The 26,560-nt window shown below is 38.6% G+C and overlaps 1 protein-coding gene across 3 annotated transcripts in view; it reads left to right on the forward strand.

Moving 5' to 3' along the window:
* Positions 1-355: 355 nt before the first annotated feature.
* The window catches only part of Trdmt1 (tRNA aspartic acid methyltransferase 1), a 32,215-nt gene continuing 6,010 nt past the window's right edge, over positions 356-26,560 (forward strand). The window contains exons 1-11 of one of the 3 annotated variants that reach the window (XM_038335407.1): positions 356-472; positions 10,895-11,004; positions 16,657-16,733; positions 18,648-18,719; positions 19,230-19,295; positions 19,584-19,653; positions 20,810-20,893; positions 22,129-22,472; positions 25,292-25,349; positions 25,606-25,695; positions 25,810-25,870. In XM_038335407.1, coding sequence (XP_038191335.1) covers positions 409-472; positions 10,895-11,004; positions 16,657-16,733; positions 18,648-18,719; positions 19,230-19,295; positions 19,584-19,653; positions 20,810-20,893; positions 22,129-22,472; positions 25,292-25,349; positions 25,606-25,668 — 1,008 coding nt within the window. In that variant the 5' untranslated portion in view covers positions 356-408 and the 3' untranslated portion in view covers positions 25,669-25,695; positions 25,810-25,870. Of the gene's footprint in view, positions 473-10,894; positions 11,005-16,656; positions 16,734-18,647; positions 18,720-19,229; positions 19,296-19,583; positions 19,654-20,809; positions 20,894-22,128; positions 22,473-25,291; positions 25,350-25,605; positions 25,756-25,809; positions 25,940-26,560 lie in introns of those variants that run through there. The other 2 variants (XR_005285967.1, XM_038335406.1) reach the window with 2 other exon arrangements.

Genomic DNA, 26,560 nt, shown 5'->3' on the forward strand with positions numbered 1-26,560 from the left:
CAAAGAAATACTTGATCAGGTCAGACTTGAAAAGAATAAAAGGAGCCGGCCAATTCACTTCAAAGTCGATGGCGTTTTTCAGTTCTCTACTGAGGGGTTTCTTTCTCACTCAAGGTCACAGAAAACAACAAACAAGGAAGATAAAGCACCACTCAGGATGCGAAGAGGCTGCCTCTCAGTTGGGAGGCCATATTACTAGTTGTCTGCCCTTCGTCCCCCTTCTGCACCCCTGCACGGTGCCCCAGGCTCCAAGCTGCTGTCTTAGTCTCCAGCCTGAGTTAGCAACAGGAGGTTGGGGAACTGAAAAGCCGCGGAACCAGAAGCGCAGGGGGCGGAGCGGAAGAGGGTGGTAAGAGAAGCGGAGGACCGGTAGGCCTAGTTTCCAGGCCGCGGTCGCGGTGGCGAGGTATGGAGCCTCTGCGTGTCTTGGAGCTGTATAGTGGCATTGGTGGCATGCACCACGCGCTGCGAGGTGAGAGCGGACAGAAAACTTCTCATTGTTCCACTCCCGGCCGCAGGTTCCGTCTCTCGCGCCGCCGAGGGGCGGAGGGCGGGGCGGGACCTGGTGGCAGCCGACCTCGGTTGCCCTGGAAACCACTTCGCCTCCGCCGCCCGGCCCGCCCCTCAAGGCTGCGACTCCCCTATTCTGGCCCCAAGCTTTGTAGCCTAAGCAGGCTGGGCGCCCCAGAGTACTGTCTGTGAGGCGGGATCCTTGGGTCTGGGAAGTCAAATGAACCTAATTTGGTTCAGACAAAGTTAAGGAAAGAGGGGACCTCTTTGCTCAGTGCCAAAGGCCAAATTGTAGGCTGAGTGTCACTGAGCCCGGAGGAAGGCACGAAGAAAACAGGAGGGGGTGGGTTGGAGCAAGGCGATAACTACAATTCAAGATAGAAATGTACTAGAATTAGTGTGTAGGGGAAACGAAAAGGGGAGGGAGCATGGTTAAGTCCGTGGAAAGAAACGTGCCTCCTGCAGGCCTACACAGATGCCAGGGAACGGGGATCAAATTTTGCAGTAGTGTGACTTTGGCTTTGCAGTTACTAACCTGTTGCTTGGTTTTAAATGTGTGAAATAGGACTTCCAGAAAGAGACCTGGAAAATTAAAGATAGAGTAAGGTGCCTGACAAATCAGATTGCTGCCACTCTCGTTTTGAGACTGTTTAATTTCTTTGTCCATTTTTTTGTAACATTGACTCAAAAACTCTTACTTTGTGAATTCCATTGCCATGTACTGTATGCTAGGCACTTACGTAGTGAAAAAAACGTTGGATGTGTGTATGTCTATTCTGCTAACACAAATACAAAACAGAAACTTCTCTGCTTTGTTTTTTAGTACCACGAGTAACAATAGGCTAAGAAGCATTCAGTTTCCAGTGGATTGAGTTTGTACATGTTTTTCAACAAATATTGATTTTTAAATCTCTACTAGGTTAGAAATATTGCATGTTTCACTGCTTTTTTTTCTGATCATTACATTCATTTATCACTTTAAAATTAAGCAAATTAGAGAAACTTGTCCTATCTGCTTTATTAATTTTGCAGGGCTGTATAGTGTTAGCATTTTTCCCATGTCTTGAAATTTTTTGGTTGTGAGCCTAGCCTTTAATGACTGAGCCATCTCTCCAGCCCATCTTGAAACTTTTTACTTAACATAATTTTAAAAGCCACTTAGTACTTTATTATAAGCTATACATAACAATTATTTAATTTTGAACTTGTAGATTTCTCCTATTTTTTCCCCCAAACACAGTGTGCTTCAAATAGATCCTTGAGTGTAAATCTTGATTCTTTTTCTTAAAATGTGCTTATGAATTTTGGAATAATTCATCCAACAATGAAGGTTAGAATCACAGTTGTTTCTTATCTGGTCTATGAGCTGTTTTCAGCCTACCCAGCTGCCCTCTTGTCTAGACTCAGTGGGCTCCATGGGCTTTCTGTGTTCCTTCACTTTTCTAAGTCGCAGACTTTTCTGTGATACCTTCCCTTCGACTCCATCTTAGATTAGTTAGTATATGGCCTGTTAAGGGATTCCTGTCCTGTTATCGAGAGTAGCTTTTCTACTTTCCCTCCATCTTTGGTTTGAGGTTTGCTTATAAATGAGGTCATGATCATCTTAATGCAAATAGTTTTTTTTTTTAACGTTTATCTGTTTGAGGAACTTTGGTTTTAAATTGGTCTGTAATGAAGTACACTCTGGTGTTTTCTTGTATTTATGTAGCTTAAAAAGATTGATAGCAGTGGCAGCAGGCTTTGAGTTTTATTATGACAGGACCTGTACTGAGTATGTAATAACCCAACTTAGATCTATCTGTCGATCAGATCTTTTAATCATTCTCTGTTTCTATCATTGATTCCATTTACTAACTTACTTGAAGAAGAGCAGTAATAAGAATATTGAATGTCCATGGAAAACAATGAAAGGAGACACTCAACATCCTGCTGTGATCTTTGTGTACATGGACAGACATACATACACACACACACGGTACTTACACAGTGCTTCTTATGTAGCAAGTACTCAATACATATGCGGCAACTTATTGTTGCTCATGAATCATAAAGTTATAGAAAGTTATTATATATTGTTTAAAAAATGACCTGTGGAATAAATTGATAAATATTTGAAGTTGCCTGACTGTTGCAGGATGTTTGATCACACTGTGAGCCCTGAGATTGTTTTATTTATTGGGAAGACCTATTTCTAGTTATGGTGTGGCTAAGCCCTGTCACACATGTTTAATCAAAGAGCTTTCTGCTTGAATATTGTAAACAGGGTTAAATAAAGTCAATCATAAGTCAAGAGGCAGAGCAATTAACCAGACAACAGGAAGTGAACATAAAATTATTAAGAAAGAAATATAGAGAGTTAGAGGGAGTCAGAAGGGCAGATAGAGAGACACAGGAAGTAGAAGGGAAGGACTATGAATTTGGGGATATTTGTTTGAGACTGGAGGAGACAGGATGGACTTGTAGGACAAAACAGAGGAGGAAGGTCGGTCAGCTGGGTGCTTTCTCTACTCTTCTGAGCTAGCAAGCTTTCACCCCAGCATCTGGCTTCCAAGTCTTTATTGGTAAAAATCAAATGATTGAGAGTTTGTTAAAAACAACACCTGGCCTTCCAGTGCTGTCTCTTTCTTTGAGAGATAAAATAATGCCTTTATTTTGAAGTCAGATGAATAATGGTTGATTCCATAATGCTTGTGTGAAAATTTAGAAGGGTTTTTTTTTTTTTTTTTTTGCATTTCTGAGTGTGGATGCCTTATCTGTGAGATGCATTGTGAGAATTGAGGAAAAGATGTAGGAAGTGTAAAGGTACTCAGTAAATGTTTTTTTCTTTTTTTCTCAGTTAACTGTTTTCGCTAATAATAATTGTGCTAACTATATAACATTTTGTATTATAGAATTTGACATGCTAAGTTACTATTGAAAGTTGAATGCTTCCAAAAAGAATTAACCATTAAGCAAATAGAACTCAGAATAATACATTGAAACAGAATTTTCAGAGGCTAGTTTTGGGAGCTATTTATGAGTGATGTTACACATACACACAAAGACAGGCACGGTATGTGTGGCTGTGTGTGGCTGCTGGAAGAGGCCATTGAGGTTGTTAGACTTCCTGGTGCTGGAGTTATGGGTGGTTGTGAGCACAAAATGCAGGTGCTAGGAACTGAACTGAGGTCCTCTGGAAGAGTAGTAAGCGCTCTTAATCACTGAGCCATCTCTCCAAACCCTATAATTATATTTTATGTCAGTTTTGATAGTTAGCTAGAGGTGGAATACTGTTTTTTCCTCTCCTGTAGTTTTTATTGACTTCTACCTGAATGTGTCAAGCATTGTGAAGTTGTCGATTATTGAGAAGACATCAGCAAAGAGCATTGCAAATATCTTACAGCAGCAGGACATTGACCAAATGGCTCTGTTCCCTCAAAGCAAATTTACAGAAGACACATTCAAAATCTTCATTGCTGAAGGCTGTAATCAGCTGGATCCCATGCATTTGTGTTACTTGTTCTCTACTTATTTCTTTTGAATTCTGAATGTGACCTTTAATTGATTCCTATCTATAAAGAGCTGTAAAGAACTTTAACTTTTATTTATTCCATTCATTGAGTCAGTGGAATTAAGTCATGCATTGAGTTACTGTTGTTTATATATGTGTTCACAGCCTGAAAAGGTGTGTTTGAGGAGTATCTTTTGTAGTTTATCTTTGATATTTTCCTTTTATTTCTCAGGATCATAACAAAAAGACCACTGAATTCTTTTATTCTGATATCAAGATCAGAAAAGTTGATTTGTTTGTTTACTTTGTACTGATTGTAAACTAGTACGTTTTCTGGGGTCATGGTGGGGCATGCCCAACTTTCAGAGTATGAGTCAGGGGGATCAATAGTTTAAGGATAGCATGGGCTCCATGGTGAGAGCATGCCTTTAAAATCAATTTAGACTTAATAAGACAAACAAACCAAGAAGTAGTTCACCCTCACTGTGTTTAAAAAAATTGAATAGTACAAAGAAGCAAAGATCCTATCTCCTGCAAATTTCATCACAAAGATAGCCACTGATAACATCTGCTGTTTTCCCTGTTTTTATCTGAACAAACCGCCACATGGACTTCAACACTCAGGTCCTGACTCAACAGGATATTCTGAAATTAGCTTCGGCAGTGAGCAGGGTGCTTTTACTTTGTGTCAGTAGATGTGGATTGTGTTCCCATACATGCATGCAGTTTACATGTACATCTTTTCATACTTGCTCACAGTTTTCTTTAGTACAAGTTTCCAGATAACTAGGCCTAAAACCAGAAAAATGTATGTACTGTAGAACTGAAAATATTACATGTTCCTTTAAAAATAGCAGAGATACATTTCCAAATTGCCTTCTCTGTTTTATTGTAGTTAATATCTCTATAGAGAAATAGGGTATTGAGTTGCTCTGAATAAAGTTCCTGAAGTTCCTGCTCCCATACTTGAAGAATCCTTCCTCCTTAACTCAGTTTAGGACACCCGGGAAATGTTGATTAAACGGTGTATTTTTGTTTGCAGGTATGTAGCCAGCTGACTAATCAGATGGTTGTGTTGATAGTGTCCTGCCTTTTAAGCTGACATTAAAAATGCATTTCCTCGTAGGAGCAAAGATGCATCTGTGTGCATTCACTTGAGTGGCTAGTAGAAATGTTTTCTGCATATGACAAAACTCACCCCAAACTAGTTGGCATAAAAGTTTTAAACATACTCATTTAAAGGCTGCCTCTAATATTGAAGTAGAACTTGTAGTGACCCAAATCATGTCACCAGGAATTGATTTCTTTATTTATACATCTTAGTTTTATGCCATGTGGATTGGGTGCATGCACAGTCATCCTGGATTTTTATGAGAGAGCTGGGGATTCGAATTCAAGTCCACATGGTGTCAGAGCAAGCACTCACACCCAGTGACCCATCATCTCATGAGCTCCCCAGCTCCGGCCATGCAGTTGACAGTATAGTTGTTAGGAAAGCAAATAGACAACAGGACAGGAATTTTCCTCTTGCACCAATTTTCTGCTTCTCACAGTGAATTTGGCACTGAGTTCTGGATCCCAGAATGGCAGGTCATGAAAGATAATATGAAGCTCCACTCTCTTTTCCTAAACACTCATTGAGTATTAGACACAGAAAGTTTCATTAGAAGATTTTTGTTTGGACTATCTTCCTGAAAATTAGACAAAGTACGTCATATTCTGGGGGAAAAGGATTGCTTAACTCCTCCCTGTTGTCTCCTGTCAAGCCATGAGTTGATAGCAAGGCCAAGAAAGTTTTGCTTTTCTCAGTGCTGTTCTGACATCAATTTTCGTCAGTTTTTACTGAATATCTGTAGTGGAGGTTAAAGCCTTCTAATTACTATTTCAAAAGCTTTCTGCTTATGCTGCTCTAAAATCTCTTTAAAATAGTTCTGATGTTTAGCTCTGAATAGTTATAACTTAAATTTTCTCATTGGCCTAATTTCCTAGGTTTAGTAATGATAAAAACTAAACTGTCATCAACACTATGTGCTCTGTAACTTTTCAGATGAGTGCTAAGTGGCCAGTGGGGTTTTTATTACTTACTGGATATCTCCTGTTGCTGGAGGTTTTATTGACTCTATTTCATTTATTTTTAATAGGAGCCCTTTATGGGAGCTGTTATATATATATATATATATATATATATATATATGTATATATATATATATCCATTTCATTAATGAGGAAATTGAAGTTTAGAGAGGATGAGTACATTTATTTCCCAACACTGTAGTTCGTGAGAATTTCAACATGGATTTCTCTTCACTGTTTCCCCACTGTGGAGTGCTGACTCTTTGCCAGGGCTTCTCCTGAGCCTGGTGATTATAAACTCAGTATGCATGCCACCAGCCAAACACAGCTGTTTACATTTAAATTAAGATGGAGTTCAAGAGAAATTTAGTTCCTTAGTTGTGCTGGTCTCGGGCTAAATGCTTCATACCCACCATGCAAATGTGGGACATCCGTATTTGTCGCTCATCATAGAGTCCCATTGCATGGAGGAGCTGTTTAGAGTTTTACATTAGCTCTTCGTTCTAGCTACCTATATTTAGAAACAAAATTTTTAGGGGCAGCGCCTGCCTGGGAAGTCAAGACTCCTTAACCCTAAGGGTGGTATGTCTGAGGCCTCAGGGTAGTGTCGGTGCTGTGTCTCACTCTGTGTCCCTGACAAAAGTGACTCTTGCGTGACCTTTCTCTGCTGATCTTCTGAGGAAAGCTCCAAGGCAGCCTGAGGAGACAGGAAGGGGCTCTAGTGGCTGCCTCCTCACAGGAGCACAACTTTAATTGGGCTTCCCCAAACACTTTCTGGAAAAGAATTTTTGTGCTTCAATTTCCGTTCTCAAGTTTCCCTCAAAATTCATTCTCTGCTTTTTGAACTGTGTTGTCTTTTCTGATGTGACATCTTTGCTTTTTGTGCCTGTAAGGCCCCTCACATGTTCCTTTTTATACAGTAACTTGCCATCTCTCTCTCCCATGCCACTTCTTCAGATCTTCTTTCTATATTTTGTTGGAAAATAATATTTCAGTTCTAAGATACAGTGTCAAGGGTATAATCAGATCTTAGCCCACGTATCTTAGCATATTCCTATGTGGCCTTCTGCTGTACCAATGGGGGTGTTGGTAGCAGTACTGTAAGGAGAGTCTTGACCCGGAGTATACATGGTTGTCGATTAGCTAAACTCGGAAGGCTTTCAGAGGAAGTTAAGTGCCTCTCTCTCTCTCTCTCTCTCTCTCTCTCTCTCTCTCTCTCTCTCTCTCTCTCTGTGTGTGTGTGTGTGTGTGTGTTGGGAACTTAGTCTTCATTTTATGCCTTGACATTTCTTAGCAGTGTCTAAACATGCAAACAACTTTTAAGAAAAGCCAGAAAATATATTTGCTAATAGCAATAAAAAATTATTTATTTTTTCATGTTTGTTTGTATTTATTTATTTCTATATTTGGGGATGCATGTGCCACGTGTTCGTTTGTGTGGGGCATCCATCCTCTCCACAGTGTGGTCCCTGGGATCAAATCTGTGTTGTCAGGCTCAGCTGGCAGAGATGCCTTTACCTGTCTCAATTGCCCCAGTTGGCAAATATTTTAAATTAAAAGCTTTTACAGGTCTATTTCTACCTTGTGTTTTATTCCATTAAGCTGTCACTCTGAATGAAAGAATAGACCTTCAATATCCTCATCTGATCCACGATCTCACAACTAGAGGTCAGTGTTAACATGCTACCTGATTAAATGTCTCAGGTGTGAGTCTGAGGCCAGTTACATATTTACCCAACTTTTATGAGGGCCAAATCAGAAAGTAGATGAAAAAGAAGACAAAAGTTCCTAAGAACTATTTATTTCAGCATGAACTGCTTAATTCTACATTTGGATTTAAAAACTACTGATATTTCTCCCACGTAGTAACTATGTGTGAACAGTGTATCTGTTAGGCCAGAGAGAGACCAGGTAAGTTCTTCCTTACAGCTTTTCCAGGAAAAGAAGGAAAACTATTGCTATTCACAGTAAACTTCAGTCCTTAGAAATGGAAATAGGATGCCTTTGTCATTTCCATGTAGATCTCGCCTTACAACGTTGACAACAGTGTGCATTGTGTTTCTCTAACTAGAACGTCTCATCTTCTTAAAAAACTGTGCTTCCTATTCGTAAATATGAAACCCAGAATAGTGACTGAAATGTCATGGATTAAACCCATGCACAGCATTGGAGCAAAGACCAGAAAGCACACCCCCCTCTACTTCCAAAATCCTGCTGCGTTCCTTTCCCAGTTCTTGCTCCTTTGAGAGTAACTCTTGGATCCCAAGTGAGAGAGCTCACAAGGGCACAGTTCTAGAGCATTCTTTCCACCTTGACATTTTCGAAACTTCTCTCCTGTGGATTTAAACTATTTTATTAGGGAATATTAAGATGGCTTTCTTTGGAGTCCAGTTTTAGATGTTGCCATAAAATGATCAGCTTGCTTTTTCTATTGTTATATATTTTAATTTCTCCTTAGAAGCATACCTAAGCATTTGTTTGAAATACCTAAACAATATTTTAAAAAATCAAGTCAAAGTTAGCATCCGAAATGTGTTAGTACAGGATGAACATCCTAATAAAAACAGTAAACTGTGAAATGCTCCAGAATCAAAGACTTCTTAATAATCATCTTGGTGCCACAAGTGGAAAATTCTACTCAATCTCATATAATTGATCAGAGTAAAAGAAATGCCCAGAAACCAAACATTTTATATAAAATTGGGGCCAGGAGATGGTTCAGTAGTGGCTCACTGAGTAAAGGTTTATACAGCATAATAAACAAACAAAATAAATAAGTTATGATTTTTTTAATTAAAATGACCTCCAGGCTATGTGTACAAGGTTTATAGGAGGCAAATGAGTTTTGTATTTATAATTGGGTCCTACCTTCATGCTGTCTTGCTATGTATATGCAAATATTCCAAAATCTGAAACATGCCTGGGTTTTAGATACCCTTCCTGTGTGTATTTGTGTTTTTCTATCTTCAGTAGGCTCTAGTTTTATAACAATTTAAACACTGTGCTTCGTCCACAAGAACACTGCATTTGCTCATTGACTTTCCAACTCCGTTCTCTTCTGAGAATTACTTTTCAGTTCATCAGGTTTTGGATCTCCACATGAAACACTCATTTAGCAGTAGCTTTTTGTCAGGTTTTATGTCCTCCGGACATATAATACAAGAGCATAAAATTACTTATTGACAGTGGTATGGATTCAGCACATGATTAGATTTTCAGTCGACCTAAAAAAAGATGAAAGTCATGCTAGCCACCTCCAGGCAACCCTGCCTGCTTCTGTAGGGAACTGTGAGCAGGCTGCACCATGGAGACTGCAATTTATCTTATTTAGCAAAGTTGAATTCTGAGTTCTCATAGTGATTAGTGACTTACATTAATAAGTTTCATGATTTTTAAAATTAATCTGCATACCTTTTGGCTTTAGATTTTGAAATCTTTCATGTTTTTAAAGAAAAATATGATTTATAACTTCAAATATATCCTAAATCAAGACACTAGTTATTAAATTTAAAGTCAGCCAGAGGCAGCTACCTGTGGTATTAAGTAATCTAGTGCCCATGTGTAAGGCACGGAGGACTGTCCTTTTTCACAGACAGGAAGTACCTGGGGACACCTGAGTGATTTGGGCCTACCCGACAGAATATTCACATGGAGACATCTAAGGCCCTGTTTTCTCCTGAGCCTCTCTTTTAGGATTCAGTGTAAGGCTGCAGTGACCTTCTGAGCATGGGAGTTTTTCTCTGCCTTTTGTTCTGTGATCTGTGCAGCTGCTTGCTTTGTGACTTCTAACTCCCTAGACCCTGGAAATGTCTGCACCAAGTAAAGCTGCTTGATAATCAACAAATGGCTAATAAAGAGAGCGGTTTGGATCTACTCGTAATATTGTTGTGCTAACCAATGATTTTTCTCAAGTTTCAGATGCTTTTTATATTTGAAATTCCCTTTGTTTTCTCCTGATTTTGGACAGGGTCTATAACAACAGCCACACTTACAGAGTTCAAACTTTTAATTACCACCAAAAATATGTTCAGATCCTTTGCATTTGAAGCTGTGTTGAGAATGTGCTTCCTTAGTAGCAAGGTGTACCTTAATCTGAGCTTCTCTTCCTCTCCAGTCTCTTAAGCTCTTTAAAAGTGTGTGTTTTTAGGCTCTGAACCTTTTTCAATTGGACACTAATGAGCTGACCTCATTTAAAAATGAAACTCTAAGCATGGAGATTCTGTTGTGTGTAAGTTATATCTCAGTGAAGCTGTTATTACAAAATAAATTTATATTAAAGGCAGTTCAGTGGTATTGTAAATCAGCTTTTTCTTAATACAGGAAAGTGAGAACACATGGTCATTTGTTTATATAAAGTTCTGAATAATGGGACTTCCAGAGTCTATTATATGTTCCTGTTTTTTATTTAACTTAGAAAACTGTGTTTGGCATAAACATGTGGCTTAATGAGAAAAGAAAGCTATCTCCTTAGACAACATAAGAAAGTTGAAGTTAAGCTAGACGGTGGTGTTGCACGCCTTTAATCTGAGCACTTGGGAGACAGAGGCAGGTGGATCTCTATGAGTTTGAGGCCAACCTGCTCTATAGAGCAAATTCCAGGACAGGTTCCAAAAGAAAAGGAAAAGAAAGCAAAAGAAAGTTGAAGTCTTACTCTCAGCACTCGCTTGCTGCCAGGGAGAAGTGCTGAAAGACCACACTTCCTGCCTGGTCCTCTTGCCTGGTTCTTTGCTATGGGCTGAGGTCAGGCTGGGGGAGAAAGTCAGCACAGTGCTGGATTCTTATGATGGGCTGATATTGAAGATATTCCTTTTATCATTACAGAAAGCTGCATCCCTGCACACGTGGTGGCTGCTGTTGATGTGAATACCGTTGCTAATGAAGTCTACAGGCATAATTTTCCTCACACACAGTTACTGGCAAAGACTATCGAAGTGAGTATATATTGTTATTTTAATAATATAATAGCAGTGAAAATGCATGTTACTAACAGTTCCTAAATACTGGTTTCTGGTGGCTTAATTGGAAAATAAGTCATGCAAATAAAATTTTAGGAGAGGAATGAATGTTTTAAATTCTATCAAAAGAAAGAGTTAAGTTATTTAAAACACTCAAAGAGTGAGGTCACTATTTGGTCTCTGAAAGAAAAGATTGACATGAACACGATTAGCTCTGATAGTGGAGATAGCAAACTATGTAATGCAGCACGTGGTAACAATAAGGAAAGGGCCTTTGGCTATTACTTTTTGTATGCTCATTAACAACCTTGTCAGAGTTAATATACTTCACCAATCATGGACTCTGTTTTGAAACAAATATGAGCAGTAGATGACCAACACAAAATGGACTCAATAGTATTTTTGGAGATTTTTGTCTTACAATGCTTTGGTTGGGCATTTTTTTTTTAGCTTGCTTGTCTTTTGCTTATTTCTTATGGTTCCCAATTTTTGTTTATATCTGTTTGTGTGTATTTCTTATGCTTTTTCTTTCTTTTCTTTTTTCTCTGCAAATTTGTTCTATTTTAGTCTGTTTTTTCCTGGTTTTTTTTTTTTTTTTTTTTTTTTTTTGGTTTTTCGAGACAGGGTTTCCCTGTAGTTTCTAGAGCCTGTCCTGGAACTAGCTCTTGTAGACCAGGCTGGCCTCGAACTCAGAGATCCACCTGCCTCTGCCTCCCTAGTGCTGGGATTAAAGGCATGCGCCACCACCGCCCGGCTTGTTTTTCCTTTTTAAATTTTTTTTAATATTTATTTATTTATTATGTATACAACATTCCTTCCATATATGTTTGCATGCCAGAAGAGCACACCAGATCTCATTATAGATGGCTGTGAGCCACCATGTGGTTGCTGGGAATTGAACTCAGGACCTTTGGAAGAGCAGTCAGTGCTCTTAACCTCTGAGCCATCTCTCCAGCCCCTTCCTTTTTTTTTTTTTTTTTTTAAAAAAAAAACTTCTATTATTGGCCTGCCTATTTTCTAAAGAGAAAGAAGGTATGTAATTGAATGGGTAGGGAGGTGGGGAGGATCTGGGAGGAAATAAGGAAGGGAAACCATAATTAGAAAAAACTGTATGAAAAATGTTTTCTTAATAAAAATAAATAAGAACACCTTGGTTCTTTCCTATTGTTTGTGTGTTTGTAAAAGAGAAACATTGTGCATACAATGGCACATGTGTGCGTTCGTGTGTGTGTGTGTGTGTGTGTGTGTGTGTGTGTGTGTGTAGGTCAAGGGACAACTTGCAGGTATTGATTATTTTCACCATGTGGTTTCTGAGGATTGAAGTCAGGCTTGGGGGCGAGTAAGTTCCTTTACCCATGCTCTTCCTGTGGATGACTAGCAACAGCAAGTGTCTGCTGATGTGTGAGTGTTCTCACTGAAACACTGATGGACCTAATGTAAGGTTTATTAAAGCACTTTGGGAAACTTTCGTTATCTCATAACTTTGCAGATAATCGTCACACAGCCCAGTAGTTCCAGTCCGAGCTGTTTATCCACAGGCAGCAAAAGGAAACCCAACAGAGCCCAATGTTTCTTACTGTGAAAATAAGGCCTCCACTTCTTATTATAGAAATTTTACATGCAAAATTCTCATGAAGCTGTCAGTTATGCACAATAATATGGCATCCATGTGAAGTGTGCAGTTCATATTACTTAGTTACATTTGTTTTCTGGATTAAACTTATTTGTTCAGAATGGCTATGACAAATATTTTCTCTAATTCTATAGCCTGCCTTTTTATTTCTTTAGCTATTCCTATCAAAGAGTAGAAGTTTTAGTTACAGAAATTTTTTCAGTGTATTCAGTGAAATCTTTTCATTCTCCAAATTTTTCTATTTTTTCCTTAGATTTGTAGGCTTGGGTTTTGTATTTGGATCTATGATCCATTCACTTACTTTTTGCATACAGTATGCAGAATGGGCTATTTTTCTTTTCACCGAAAGGGAATGCAAAGTCAATCATTTGCTGAAGGGTAGTCTTTTAGTCAGTTCCCATGACATATAAGGAATAGATCGTGTATTTATGGGTACATCTTTGGGCCCTTTTCTCAGTAGGATGAAAATATCACTTCTTACTTCAATAACACAAGGTTTTAATAGTGGTAGTTTTAAATACATACTAAATTAGGCAATGTAAATTCTGTGGGATTATTACCATATATACATAGGCTCTCTACTTGGTATAAGTGACTCTTGATCTTATGTAAAATCTTGAAATTATGTCTTCTTAGTAACTGTTCTTTGCTGCATCTTATGGTGTCATGACTGCTGTGTGCACAGACTGAGCCCAGAGGTTCAGTGGGACAGCTGTGCAGATTGTGTGTGCTTCCTTCATCCCGTGACAGTCAGTCACCCTGACCTCTTTCCTGTCTCTCCCCCACTGTTTAGATTACGTGGTTCTGTTTGGGAGATGCTGCCCTTCACTGCTGTCTAGAAATAATTACTTAGCAGAAAGCTGTGGCAATCCTAAGATTCTACTTTAATTTTTCAGTCTCTTCCCTGCAATGGTAGCCTGCTCGCTCTAACAGAAGTCTACTACGTGCAAACAACAGGAGCGCTTACATTTAATACAGCTTTCTAGGGCTTCTGAGGTTGTTTTGGCTTTCAAAAAATGAAGGTAAAGTTGTTAGAAGTTAAACTCTTATAGAATTTTATTGTAGTTGTTCACTACCAGGATCTTTCAGCCTTTCTATCCCCTCTTCTAAGATGATCTCCAACCCTTGGGAGTGCACACATGCACACACGTGCGAGAGAGAGGGGGAGGCAAAAGTCTCACTTAAGGCTGAGCACACCATAGTTTTTCATTTGTCACTTTAGCAGGGTAGGAGTAGCAGGTCCTCACCCAAGGCCCACCATCTGTCTAGTTACGGATTCTTGGCCCTGACTACAGTGCGAGGTATGATAATAACTAATAAGGTGCCTGTCATAAGCTTCATGGCCAACCAGAATCAGTTTAGCTTTCTCATCATGAAGGTAGCAGTGTAAACACTTTCAGAATAAGAATACCCAAACTATGCAATTCTGAATTGAGTGTACAGACTTAGGTAAATTTAGGTTTCATAATTTCTGTGAGATTGCAAATGGCAGCACTGGTTATCTTATTAAAACTTTTATTATAAAATCAAATTTAATATAAATATTTAAAGTAGATATAACCAGACATAATCTAAATCAACAAATTCTTAACTTCAACAATTTAATATCCTGTCTGTTCTCTTTAAGAGAAATGATGAGAAACTATGTGTATTTGGACCTATTGAGATCTCCAGATATATACTATTAGAAGCTTAAGGAATTCAAACTTCAATTATATTTCCTTGCTAGTTTTAATAGATATGGTAAATCATTATATATACACAGTCTATAAAATTCTTGGAAACAAGAAAAGGGTCTGGAGGACAATTCTAGCTCACTCCAAAGAGCGCCAGTTCATTAATCTGTGAGTTTGTGAGGGAAAAAGAAGACTATCTTTTTGTTTTATAGTGCAGGAAAGAAATAAGAATTTTATATATATTTGTATGGAATATAGATTATATGTACTCACATACGTATGCTAAGAAATGTTTACATTAAGCAAACTGGCATATTCTTCTCCCTCCATTCTTACTTTGTTGTGTGAGCCTGCTGGGCAGGGCAGAGCACATCGCCATGCCATACAGTAGATGCCCACACTCACTGCGGTGGCTTGGGCTCTTCCACCGCTGTTTTTCAACCCGTTTACTCTTTGCCCTTGTGGGTTTGACTTTTCCAGTTAACATATGCAGGTGAGGTCATAAAGTATCGGCCAGAATCTAACTTAAGAGAAAAACCCTTTTTACCTTGTGTCTCCATGGATCAGCACAAGGTAGGGGCTGCTTAAGATATGAGGACAGGGTGAGTGGGAGGCCAAGAAGTGGAAGAGTGCTTGGTACAGAGAGAGGGGGCGGGGGAGGAAGTTCTTCTTGTCTCCTCCTCCTCTAGCAGACACTAGCAGGTGACTTCTGACAGGCGTTGTCAAATGGAGAGAGGAAGTCATTTAAGATGGCGAACGCTGTGGAACAGGGCCGGTAACTAGAGTGCAAGAGCACGATTGTCCGCGGCAGCAAGATCGTAACAGCAGCGCCCTTCAGAGACTACGATATGGTCTTGGCTGTGCACCAGGCCTGTCTTGAGGAAGGCAACTTTTTCCACAAAGCCTGCCAGAAAAGTCTTCGTTATCATCCATGGTCGGGCTGAGATATAACACAGGCTCATAACCAGTGGTGGAATTCCTTAATCAAAAAGCTGTAGATAAAACCAAAGGATTTAGCTAGCAAGTGAGAAATTACTAATGACTAGTGTGTGAGTGTCACAAGCAGACACCTCATTGGGCTTGTTCATTGTATACAACAATGCCTGCCATATAAATGCTTCTCAGTATAGTAGTGGATTGATTTACAAAAATTGCTATCATATAAAGTGAGCAGAGAAATGCCATGAAAACGCTGATAAAAGATGAAAGGGTTCAAAGCTAATGGTAGATAAATGATTGAATGGTAATTGATGCACAAAATACTCTCACAGGGCAGGGCAGGATAAGGAATGGCTAGCCATGAGTTTTCACTGTTTATCAGTTCTACGCTACAAGATAGGAAAACCATTGTCTTATGAGTACAGACTCCATAGTTACAAATAAAACATAAACATGTTGATCAAACTTATCTGAAGGATGCTCACAGTGGACCCAAAGTCGGCTTTCTCTTCGAAATGCACCGGTGTCAAAAATAAGGATTCTCTTGTTAGAATTAATGAGATCCTTCTGGAAAAGAGGAAAACTGTGTCTGAGAGTATTCATAAAATTTGGTGTTTTTTACTGAACATTTTAATCTCTTGTAATAAAATTCAAAAATATGAGCACTTCTCAAGATTCATGTTATTTCATGGCCTTATACTTGTCACTAACTTTTAATTCAGTGGCTACAGCTGACATGTTCCCAATTTCACTCACCCTTCATAGAATTCAGAGCATAAACTTTCCCATTTTATCAAAATACTTATGCTTGTTAGAGATTTGTTATAATAACTAGGGAGGTTGTGATACTGGGCTATTCTTTTTGTATTTCTGGCCAAGAGTATTTAATGAGAATTGGCAATGGAAACACTGACATATGTTTCTCATTGTTGTACATATATGTGCATTTTTATATGCATGTGTAAATGGAACCGATTAGGGGTCATTTTAATTAATCTTGTCCTATTACTATTACTCTGCTAAATTGACATAGTACTAAGCTGACGGTTCTGGCTATTCACTACATCACACTGTGAAACAGAGAAGTACATTGATAGATGGGTGCTTAAAGGGTCCCCAGACCTTTGCCAAATATGGTTACTCACAAAATAAAGTTCTACTTGGTCAAGTCCAGAAACAGCGGTGTTACACCTGAGACCTCCTAAAGGGACAGGTGTTGTGGAGGAAGCCACTGTTTTCCTGACAAGATTGCTTTGGGAAATCAGTGTAAAGCACGGTGTTAGGTAAACCTGCGATGTCTGATTCCTTAGTTCTAATTGTTTAGTACTTTCTCTCTTCATTCTGTGCGTGTTTTCTTTCTTCCAAATGTTCATTCCTTAGGGTATTTCACTGGAAGAGTTTGACAAGCTATCTTTCAATATGATTTTAATGAGCCCTCCATGTCAGCCATTCACAAGGTATGTATGATAAATATTTTCTATTAAGGAAGAGTTTGTGTGGGTTGATGATATAGCTCAGTGCAAATACTTGCCTAGCATGCATGAGGCCCTGTGTTCAAATCATGACACATACACATGCATCCCTCACCACCAAGAAGATAAGAAAGGGGAGAGACAGAAGGAAAGAAGAGAAGCATGAAGAGCTTTGAAGACCCTAGCTGCACGTGCACAGCTTTAAAGTACTTTGTAAATGTATCCTTTCCTGCACTCATATTATAATCCAGCATCAAGCATAGGAATTGACAGTTACAGTCAGAAGAGCAAATAATTTGTTCAGTAGTAAATGTTTAATACTGTGTTATAGGTATATCTAAGGTACATTTATTTTTGTTTCAAATTACCTTAATTCCTATAAACTGTTTAGCATTCAGAGCCAATTCTTATCAGTGAAACTGAATTTTCCTCAGAAATATTTCATTTGTAAATTACTTATGTAAAAAGTTGAAAGCCAGTTTAGCATATATTTGCAAATTGTGTATTTCTCAAAATTAACATGATAATTCAGATTTTTTTTATAGCTACATTATAATTTCTAATTTCAGATTTATTTAGTAATTGTTAACAATGTGTCTCAAGGAATTGTGTCTTAAACCAAATTTATTTTCTCTAATAAGATATATTATTTTTAAATAGCCATTTTTATTATTTTAAATACAGTCTTAATGTTATTATTATTTTGTAGGTAAAAAATAGAGGCATAGAAAGTTTAGCTTTCCCATGACTGTACAGTTAGACAAAGGTCAGAACCATTATTTCTTAATCATTGATATACTTTGTATTAATATGGCTAGCTGAAGTGTTATATGTAATAAATATTTTGATTTAGATGAATAATCTTGTGCTGTAACATCTTTGAACTTGAGGAAGCTTGTCTCTCTGAGGGTTTTTGTGCCCGGATGCCATGTAGTGTGTCTGATGCTGTAGTTCCTGATCTTTGGAGTTTATAATTGAAAGGAATGGCTCATAAATTAGTGTTACATAACAGTGACATTTAGTACTGTAAGAACCCTGCAAGAGCCATGAGAGCACTGAGGAGAAAGTGGCATGGGTCTTGCCCAGAGAGGGGAATTCTTCCAGAGTTTCGATTTGAGCAGTGAGGAAAGTGGGGTAGGAGTTTATCAGAGAAGGCAGAGGACACTCCATGGGAAGGTGGCTTTAAGCAAGTGGGCGCGTATGGCCTAGTGTGCACAGAGCAGAAGTCATTCTGAGGACGTGTACTGCTGCAGTAGCCCCGGGTCTTCCCTCCTGCCATCTTCTCTGTAGGTTAGCCTTATTCCAGCTGCTGATGCCAGCCCTGATTCCATTGTTGATATCTGAGCTCTGGGTGGAAAGGGAAAGAATATAGAACTGGAGATTGCTGAGGAATCTGTTTAAGACCAGTTTAATCTCCAGTCTTTGTTCCTCAGACCCACTGATAGATTGATAGAGATAGCTTAGGACCATGAGGCTCTAAGCCCCAAAGTGGAAACCCTGACCCTCTGGTCCTACTTTCCAGACCCCATCCTAGTGTTCCTTTCTACTTGAACCTTGGCCACGCTGTGAACTTTGTCCGCTGTGTTTGCTAGCCCAGTGCTGCCTGATTCCATGTGCTGACCCTAGGTTGTCTAAACCCTGAGATCAAGGGTCTGTTTACACCGGACAAGATTATCTCAGTGTCCCTTCTTGTCCAGTCTGCTTAAATGGTGGTTATCACCAGTGTCATCTACTGGGATCACCACCTACCCAACCAACTTGTTTTCCTTTCTTTTCTGTTTTGTTCCTTATGGTAAAAATCAACTTATTTGAATTCTCTTAAATGACTAAGTCTTTTTGGTATCAATCATTATGTAAAATTTTTGATAAATGTTTTTTGTGTTTTCTTTGCTTTTTTAGAATTGGCCTACAGGGGGATATGACTGATCCAAGGACAAATAGCTTCTTGTACATTCTAGATATTCTCCCAAGGTAATTTAGATTTTTGCAAACTTACCTTAAATTTAAAGCTATGAGTACGGAAGAATGGTCATTCTGTAGAGATTAGCAGTTGCCACATGTCCCCTTCTTCTGTCACAGTTAATAAAACAACAGCGAATGTTTCAGAATTGCATGCTTGCCTTCCCATTAAGTGACAGCTGTCAGGAGCCAGCTAAACTTGGTTGCTGCTGCTCATTCATTCTAGTCATACAGATGTTACCAGTGCTGGTGACCACTGCCATCGGGCTGAATGGCAGCCCTGTGCATCATGCAGAAGCCCGTGAGAGCCAGATAATGAGCTATGCTTCAATGGAAGTTAGCTCTTCAGGTGTGAACTCTTTCAAGTATAAAATGTCTTGGGAAAAATGAATAAAATAGGATTTAAAATTCATTTTTTTAAAATATAGAAAGTTACTTAAGCCTCCATTTCTTACAAGTTGTGATTTTCTTTTTACTTCTTTGTAATGAAATATTTGTATTTCTATTTGTTTTGGCTTGTAGATTGCAAAAATTACCCAAGTATATTCTTCTAGAAAATGTTAAAGGTTTTGAAGTATCATCTACAAGGTAAAGAATATATTTGTCTTGCACATGTCTTAGACTTGGAGGAGAAAAGAGAGGGAGAACTGTGGTCAGGGTATAATATATGAGAGAAGATTAAAAATATTTGCTATATTGAAAAATAAATTAAAAACAAAATGCAATTTCTCAGGTAATGACTTGGGAGACTTGTCTCTAAATGGCTTTAGTAGAGTTGGGTTTTTCCTGCTGAAGTGTTGTGTGTGTTGTTATATAAGGATGCCATGTCTAAGCAAGGGCTGGGTCTTTTCTCTTTGACGCCTTTTCTCTTTCCAGAGAGCTGCTGATACAAACGATGGAAGCCTGTGGTTTTCAGCATCAAGAGTTTCTGTTATCTCCTTCCTCTGTAGGTATCATAATTGCAAACCCTTAGATGAGTGATCATTTAAGGACTTCCCCGCCCCGGGGAATTTGATGTAATAAACAATATAGACCTATTTTTAATATTTCATATAAGTGTTAAATGACTCACACATGACTATTACTTTCTGAAGATCACAGTCCATGCTTGTTGATTTACCTGTACATAAAATAGGTTCATTAAATTTCATGCATTTTTCTTTTTGGAAAATAAACGATTTTAGGTTTTGAAAATAAATGGAGTTTTACATGTTTGAATTAGGTGTCTTGTGTGCAGTAATGCTCAAAGTAGTCCAAGATTGAAAGCAAAGTGGACATGTTATTTATAATTCCTTGTTAAATGACATCAGAGGACAAGCACTGTTTTCATTTCATGTAAGAAATCAAAGCACTTGGTATTTGAAAGATTGATGTTGTAAGTGTTGCTGTGTTTGCCATTTCTTTTAGTTTCTTATCATTATTAGTTATATTATATAGCTCTTTGTGCACAGATGAAAAGAAAATCTAGTTTTAAAATTTAATATATAAGTTGTCAGAACTTGCAGTGTAACTGATCTCTTTAACTTTATTTCTGATCATTGCCTCTTCTAGCATATAGTAAATCCTCCTCTTTAAAAGTAAGAATAACAGGGGCTGGAGAGATGGCTCAGTGGTTAAGAGCATTGCCTGCTCTTCCAAAGGTCCTGAGTTCAATTCCCAGCAACCACATGGTGGCTCACAACCATCTGTAATGGGGTCTGTTGCCCTCTTCTGGCGTGCAGGCATACACACAGACAGAATATTGTATACATAATAAATAAATAAAAAAAAGTAAGAATAACAAAAATATTTATATTTGAATTTAATGTGCTGCTATTTTACCACTATTATATTATCAATAACAAATACAGAATGTCTGTATTTCTTCTTACTTGTGAATTATGACCTATGAATACATTTGTCTGGGATAAATATCATTCACTGAAAGATACAGAGCAGCAAAGTAACTGGCTTAGATTCTTCTGTGAAGAAGTCTTCCAAAAATCAGTAGCCATATTTGCTCTGGCAGAAATATGGTACATATCTGTCTGCATCTTTATGCTGAAGTTGCTATAAATCTCCCAAATTTCATATGGTAACTAGCTTTTCTGTTTTGCTTGCAGCTTGGTATTCCAAACTCGAGGCTACGATATTTTCTCATTGCAAAGCTTCAGTCAGATCCTTTACCTTTTCAGGTTCCTGGTCAGGTATTGTTGCTGCTGCTGCTATTACTGTTTACTTGTGAATGAATCTCAGTCTGCCAGTTTCTTCTCAGTACCTACTTAGGGCTTCTGTGCCTATAGAGTTTATAATACAGGTCATCTTCATATCCGTTTCCAGGCCTCTGCTTCTCCTGGTGTTTCCTTTTATCTCTCTTCTCTCTTTGGTTTACTTTTCACTAAGCTAAATAGAGCTAAAGCTCACAAAGGCTTTGTAAGTTTGAAAATTATCATTAGCATTGTTATCCTTGTCTCCCCCATAACTTCCAGGACCACTGACTTCTGCAATTGTCATTTTCTCTTCCACTTAAAACCTTTGATTACTTCTGATAAAATACAGTGTCCTGTCTTAAAATGCCCTGTTTAAACATATTTATTATACTTTCCATGATGCCAATTTTATTTATCTTAATTGGTTAAAATGTAGTAATCATTAGTATAAGCTAACATCAAATTCTCAACTGCTAAGTTGAGATTCTTGGTAAATAACTTTATGTTTTCATAAGAGATGAGGAAAGATAACAGAGTTGCAGTGGCTCAAAGAACTTTGCTCCGCATAACCGTCCCAGTACAGCTCAGAAGCCAGTGGTCGGCTATTGAAGACTAGTCATCATTTTGATGCTCCAGTGACAGATGTTCTTTCTGCCTGGATGGTTTCAGAAACAACGTGAAAAGTGTATTAAGGAAGACTTAATCATTAGAAATTCCTTGAGTATTTTTCTCAGTTGTAAAAAAGAAGTATATGAGATTATGAGTTTCTATATCAAATCATCCACACTGCCCACTCCACCCCCCCACATGAATATTCTCAGTGAAAAGCTCTGTGAGTTTTGTTTTCTAATTGAGGATGTTGCAGCATTTCCTTTTTAATGGAGGGCTTTGGTAATCTTTAGTTCTCTGCACATTTTCCAATATCAGCATTGCTTTTTAAACTTCTTTCCCCCTTGTGCTGCTGTGTTTATATTTTGTGAGCTTTTCCATTAATAAGTACACCAAACAGGAATTCCGTGAAATGAATCCTCTGCAGCTCACTTTCTGTGTGGTTGTATGACTAATAACTTCTGACAACAGCTCGTGTAAATACAAGCAGACCACTGTGTTTATCTGTTTAATGTCAACCTTATAAAGGCTAAAAAGGTTCCCACGTGTTCAGTTAATATTATTGATTTATCTCTTATTTTAAATAAAACTTTTGACAGTTTTATTTTTTAATTTAATGCCAGATACTGATGGAGTTTCCTAAAAGTGCGACCATACAGCCACAAAACTATTCAGTAGTTGCAGAAAATAAGCTACGAGCGGAGAGTCCTGAACCAAGCACCTGCTTTGATAGCAGCAGCACACAGTGTTCAGGAAAAGATACCATTCTTTTTAAGCTTGAAACTGCAGAAGAAATTGACAGGAAGCACCAGCAGGACAGTGACCTCTCTGTGCAGATGCTGAAAGAGTTTCTTGAAGATGTTGACCCAAGCCAGTACTTTTTACCACCAAAGTTATTGCTGCGATACGCTCTTCTATTAGATATCGTTAAGCCCACTTCTAGAAGGTCCATGTGCTTTACCAAAGGGTAAGTTTGAAAGTGATTCCCTCTGTGTTGTATCTGAAATAATCATGTTTCATAGCTAGTCTTTTAGTTCTCAGAGCAAAAAGTGTTTGATAAAATGTTTCTCTTAGACTGACTTTTCCTAATTGCCAGTAGAGCACGATTGAGCATTCCTGGCGCAGAACATTCTGTGCACCACCCACAGAGTATTCGTGGAAAACAAGGCCATTTGTGAATGACCTTTGTATAGCTTCAGTACTTGTCTTGGCATGATTTCTGTAGTTTGTGAATGGGTAATCTTACATTTCTTTCTCTGAGACACATCAAACCTCAAGAGTGATGTCTATTACTATATTGAAAGAAATTATATTTTAGTTTAAGGAAATAAAATTGAATCATCCAGTTACAATTTAAAATTTACTTGGATTTTTAAATAGATAATGAATTCTCATGTTCCAAAATTTAGAAGTTCCTAATATTATAAAACTCCCTACTTCATCTGTCTCTTGGCCATCTAGTGCCTTTTACCAGCCTGTGGTATCAGTATACTATATGGCTTTCCAAAGGTGTTGTTATTAATATTGCTTCGTGGGATGAACAAAAAACTTCTCACCATGGCCGGGCGGCGGTGGCGCACGCCTTTAATCCCAGCACTCGGGAGGCAGAGGCAGGCGGATCTCTGTGAGTTCGAGGCCAGCCTGGTCTACAAGAGCTAGTTCCAGGACAGGCTCCAAAGCTACAGAGAAACCCTGTCTCGAAAAAAAAAAACAACAACAACAAAAAAAAAAACTTCTCACCATGGCAACAATACCCCTACTACTAATGCTCCAGCCCTAAACTGAAGCATGATCCCACCAAAGTCCACTCTCGAGAACCAATGAGTTTATCAGGCTTCTTTTCAGAGCACAGGTGAGGGGTACGTAAAGGCGTGTAAGAACTCCTGCCCCCAGCAGCCTGCACCTGGAAGCCTTTACACAGTAAGGATCATGGCTTGCCTGCATCTGCACAGATGGAGGTCCTTTATCTAGTCTTCCCTGGCCATATACTCTAGCTCTCCCCGACACCATGTGCAATGAAGGCAGAGTTGCACAGCACAGTGGTAGGGAGCAGTGGATACTCAGGTGACATCTGTGACCCTCCCCACCTTTCTACGAGGGACAAAAACAGTCAACAGGCCTAGCTGGGGCACTCTTTTCATAAGAGGGCAGAGATGAATTTCCAAAATGGTGGCTGCTGGCTTAGAGTAAAGCCACTCGTAATCTTCTTTGGATATCATTGCCATGGTGATATAAGAATGCCTTTGATGTTCATAGTAAAAGAGGAGGATAATTTGTTTTGTTAATTACCTATGGTTGAACATTTAGTATTTTATTTTGGGTTGTTTCTTGATTTATGACAATTTTTTTGACAATTTTTAAAAAACAGGGTGATGGGGGAAATTGATTAGGAAAAAAGTTAAAAACGCTGTCTCTGTTTTGTGCACGCCTCAGCTTCACTCAGTGATGCGACAATTCCGGCCGCCTTCTTGCCCACTTGTTGTTAGGCTGGGGAAAGGCGCTGCTGCCCTATAGCCACATAGACTCGGGCTGACTTTATGATCTGCTGCTGTGCTTCCAGGAGGACTCAACTGTTGTCCACTACCAAGTCCAATAGGTTCTGGTTAGGCCTCTCATCAAATAATACTTAGCCGTTTGTAATAAAAAGCAGCCTGGGTGCTCTCTTATAATAGAGATGGCATAAACGAAGCCTCGCTGTGGCAGCTCTGCATCTTCTGCTAAAGATGGCGGGCACACATGTCTAAATGTGCAGTGCATATGAGAAGATAGTGGGAAGCAGTTATTTTCCCTGATGTGCTTCTCTAGTTCATAGTTTAAATTGTCCTTACTGTGAAAAGAGAGTGCTCATGATGGAAAGCCAACTTGTCAACAACAGAAAAATAAACTATACCTTTCATTTCTGAAGTATTTTATACTTCTTATACAATTTTAAACTAATTCTTAAATGAAGATGCTAATAAGAGAAAAATGGGTAAATGAGAGTTAAACTCAGGTTCTTGTGCTATTAGGGAGCCAAAGATTTTGAATGCTGAGAAGAAATTATAATTTGGGCTTATAAAAGTAATAGCAATATATTTTCATCTATACATTTCATTTAATGTGGCAGGGACCTTTGTAATATAGTGTGTACTTCCTAACAAGGAACATTGCAGATATGACAACCGATACGAAGATGCTAATACAGTGTTGAGTGGAGTTCATACAACTCAACTGCCACGTTTAGTTTTCAGAAGCTTAAATAGAATTATGTCTTTTGTTTTATTTTAAATTAAAAAGCATATTTGTATGATACTATCTAAGACGTTTTAGAAGGCTATAAATTTATGCCATTTAAGAAATATTTTATCATGAAAAAATATCTTTAGAAAGAGATCTCTGCCTAGTACACTGTTTTTAATAAGCATAAGGACCAGAATTGGAACCCCAGAACACATGTCAAATATAGCTAGGCGTGGTGGCATGGATCTGTGAACTCAGCTCTGGAGAGAGACCAGCAGATCCCTGGGCTTTGCTGGATGGCCAGCTTAACTTATTTGGTGTCTTTGATATCAGTGAGAGAGCCTGTCTGCAAAAAACATTGGGTTGCTTGAGGCATGACACCAGTGTTGTCCTCAGGCCTTCACACGCATGCATGTACATGCACACCTGTATATGCATAAACAGTCACACAGACTCACACGAATACTCAGAGAGACAGAGAGACAGAGACAGAGACAGAGAGAGACAGAGAGAGATTTGGCATTAATATACATCGGGCATCATGTATTATTCATGTGAATTTTTCAGGTATGGAAGCTACATTGAAGGGACAGGCTCAGTGTTACAGACTGCAGAGGATGTTCAGGTACCATGTATGTTTTTAAATTTAAACTTTCTATTCAGTAATATTATCTTTAATATTTAATTTAACAATATTAAAATATTTGAAATGTTCAGCTAAGTGGCTATATAGTTACTGATACATATATTTTATTTTCTGTGGCGTGATTTTTTTACTTACTAAGTTTCTTGTTAGCATTGTGAAATTGACTTTGTTAGTTGACTCAGTTTCCTGTACGTTTTATAATTTTCTAATTTTTATATTTACTGATATGTCTTAGGTTCCTGATCAGTTCGGTAGAGCCTTTGCTTTTCCAAGTCTGTTGCCATTATTGAAGCAGTGATACAGCTGTTCACAGAGATATTCACTTGTACGTTCTGCTCCGTGTGACATGGCAGATGGCTTGTCCACTGCCTCACAACTAGAAATGGTAAGCCTGGTCATACAGTATTTTTAAATTTCTCGTGGATTTTTTTTTTAACAGATTGAGAATGTCTTCAAATCTCTTAATATTTTGCCCCCAGAAGAAAAGATAGCTAAGTTGTCAACGCTCAAACTGCGATATTTCACACCTAGAGAAATTGCGAATCTGCAGGGATTTCCTCCAGAATTTGGTATGTGAGATCCATGAGGGTCACAGCTTTCCTTTATTAAAGCTCTCAGCATTTCAGTAGGACCTTACATGTGTGTTTCATGGGTGAATCCGTGCCAGGACAGGTGAGTTTGTGAATCCTTCCTCCTGTATGCTGTGACAGCTTTGGGGCTTTCCTGGCTTGTCTTCTCTTCAGTCGTGTCTCAGTGAAGGTGCTGAGCTTCGTCTTCTAGTATTCTCTTCCACTGTGTCTCAGTCAGTTCCCTTCTGACCCAGTTTTCCCTCTCTAAAGGAGTCAGCCCATTCAGGCTAAGGGCAGAATGTTGATTACTACCTCCCTCGGGCAGTGGATAGGATCTCTTTCTGTTTCCATCTGTGTTTCCATAGGTCTGAACTTGGTAACTCCACACTAGCTTGTGTATGGTGGGGGGGTCCCTTCAATTTCTCCCCTATATTTTCTTGTGCTGCACCCAGCTACATTACCTGCCCTTCCATATATATTCCCAGTAGCTGGGATTACAGTCTATACTACCAGGCTCGGCTAGGTCCAATTGGCATTTCACAGTAAGAAGGTAAAGTGTGGTTGAGTTAACCAGTTGTTGGATAGGGATTGGATTTGAGGTTGATTTTTACTTGAGCAAAG

Source organism: Arvicola amphibius, chromosome 6, assembly GCF_903992535.2.
Source record: "Arvicola amphibius chromosome 6, mArvAmp1.2, whole genome shotgun sequence".
NCBI lineage: Eukaryota > Metazoa > Chordata > Mammalia > Rodentia > Cricetidae > Arvicola > Arvicola amphibius.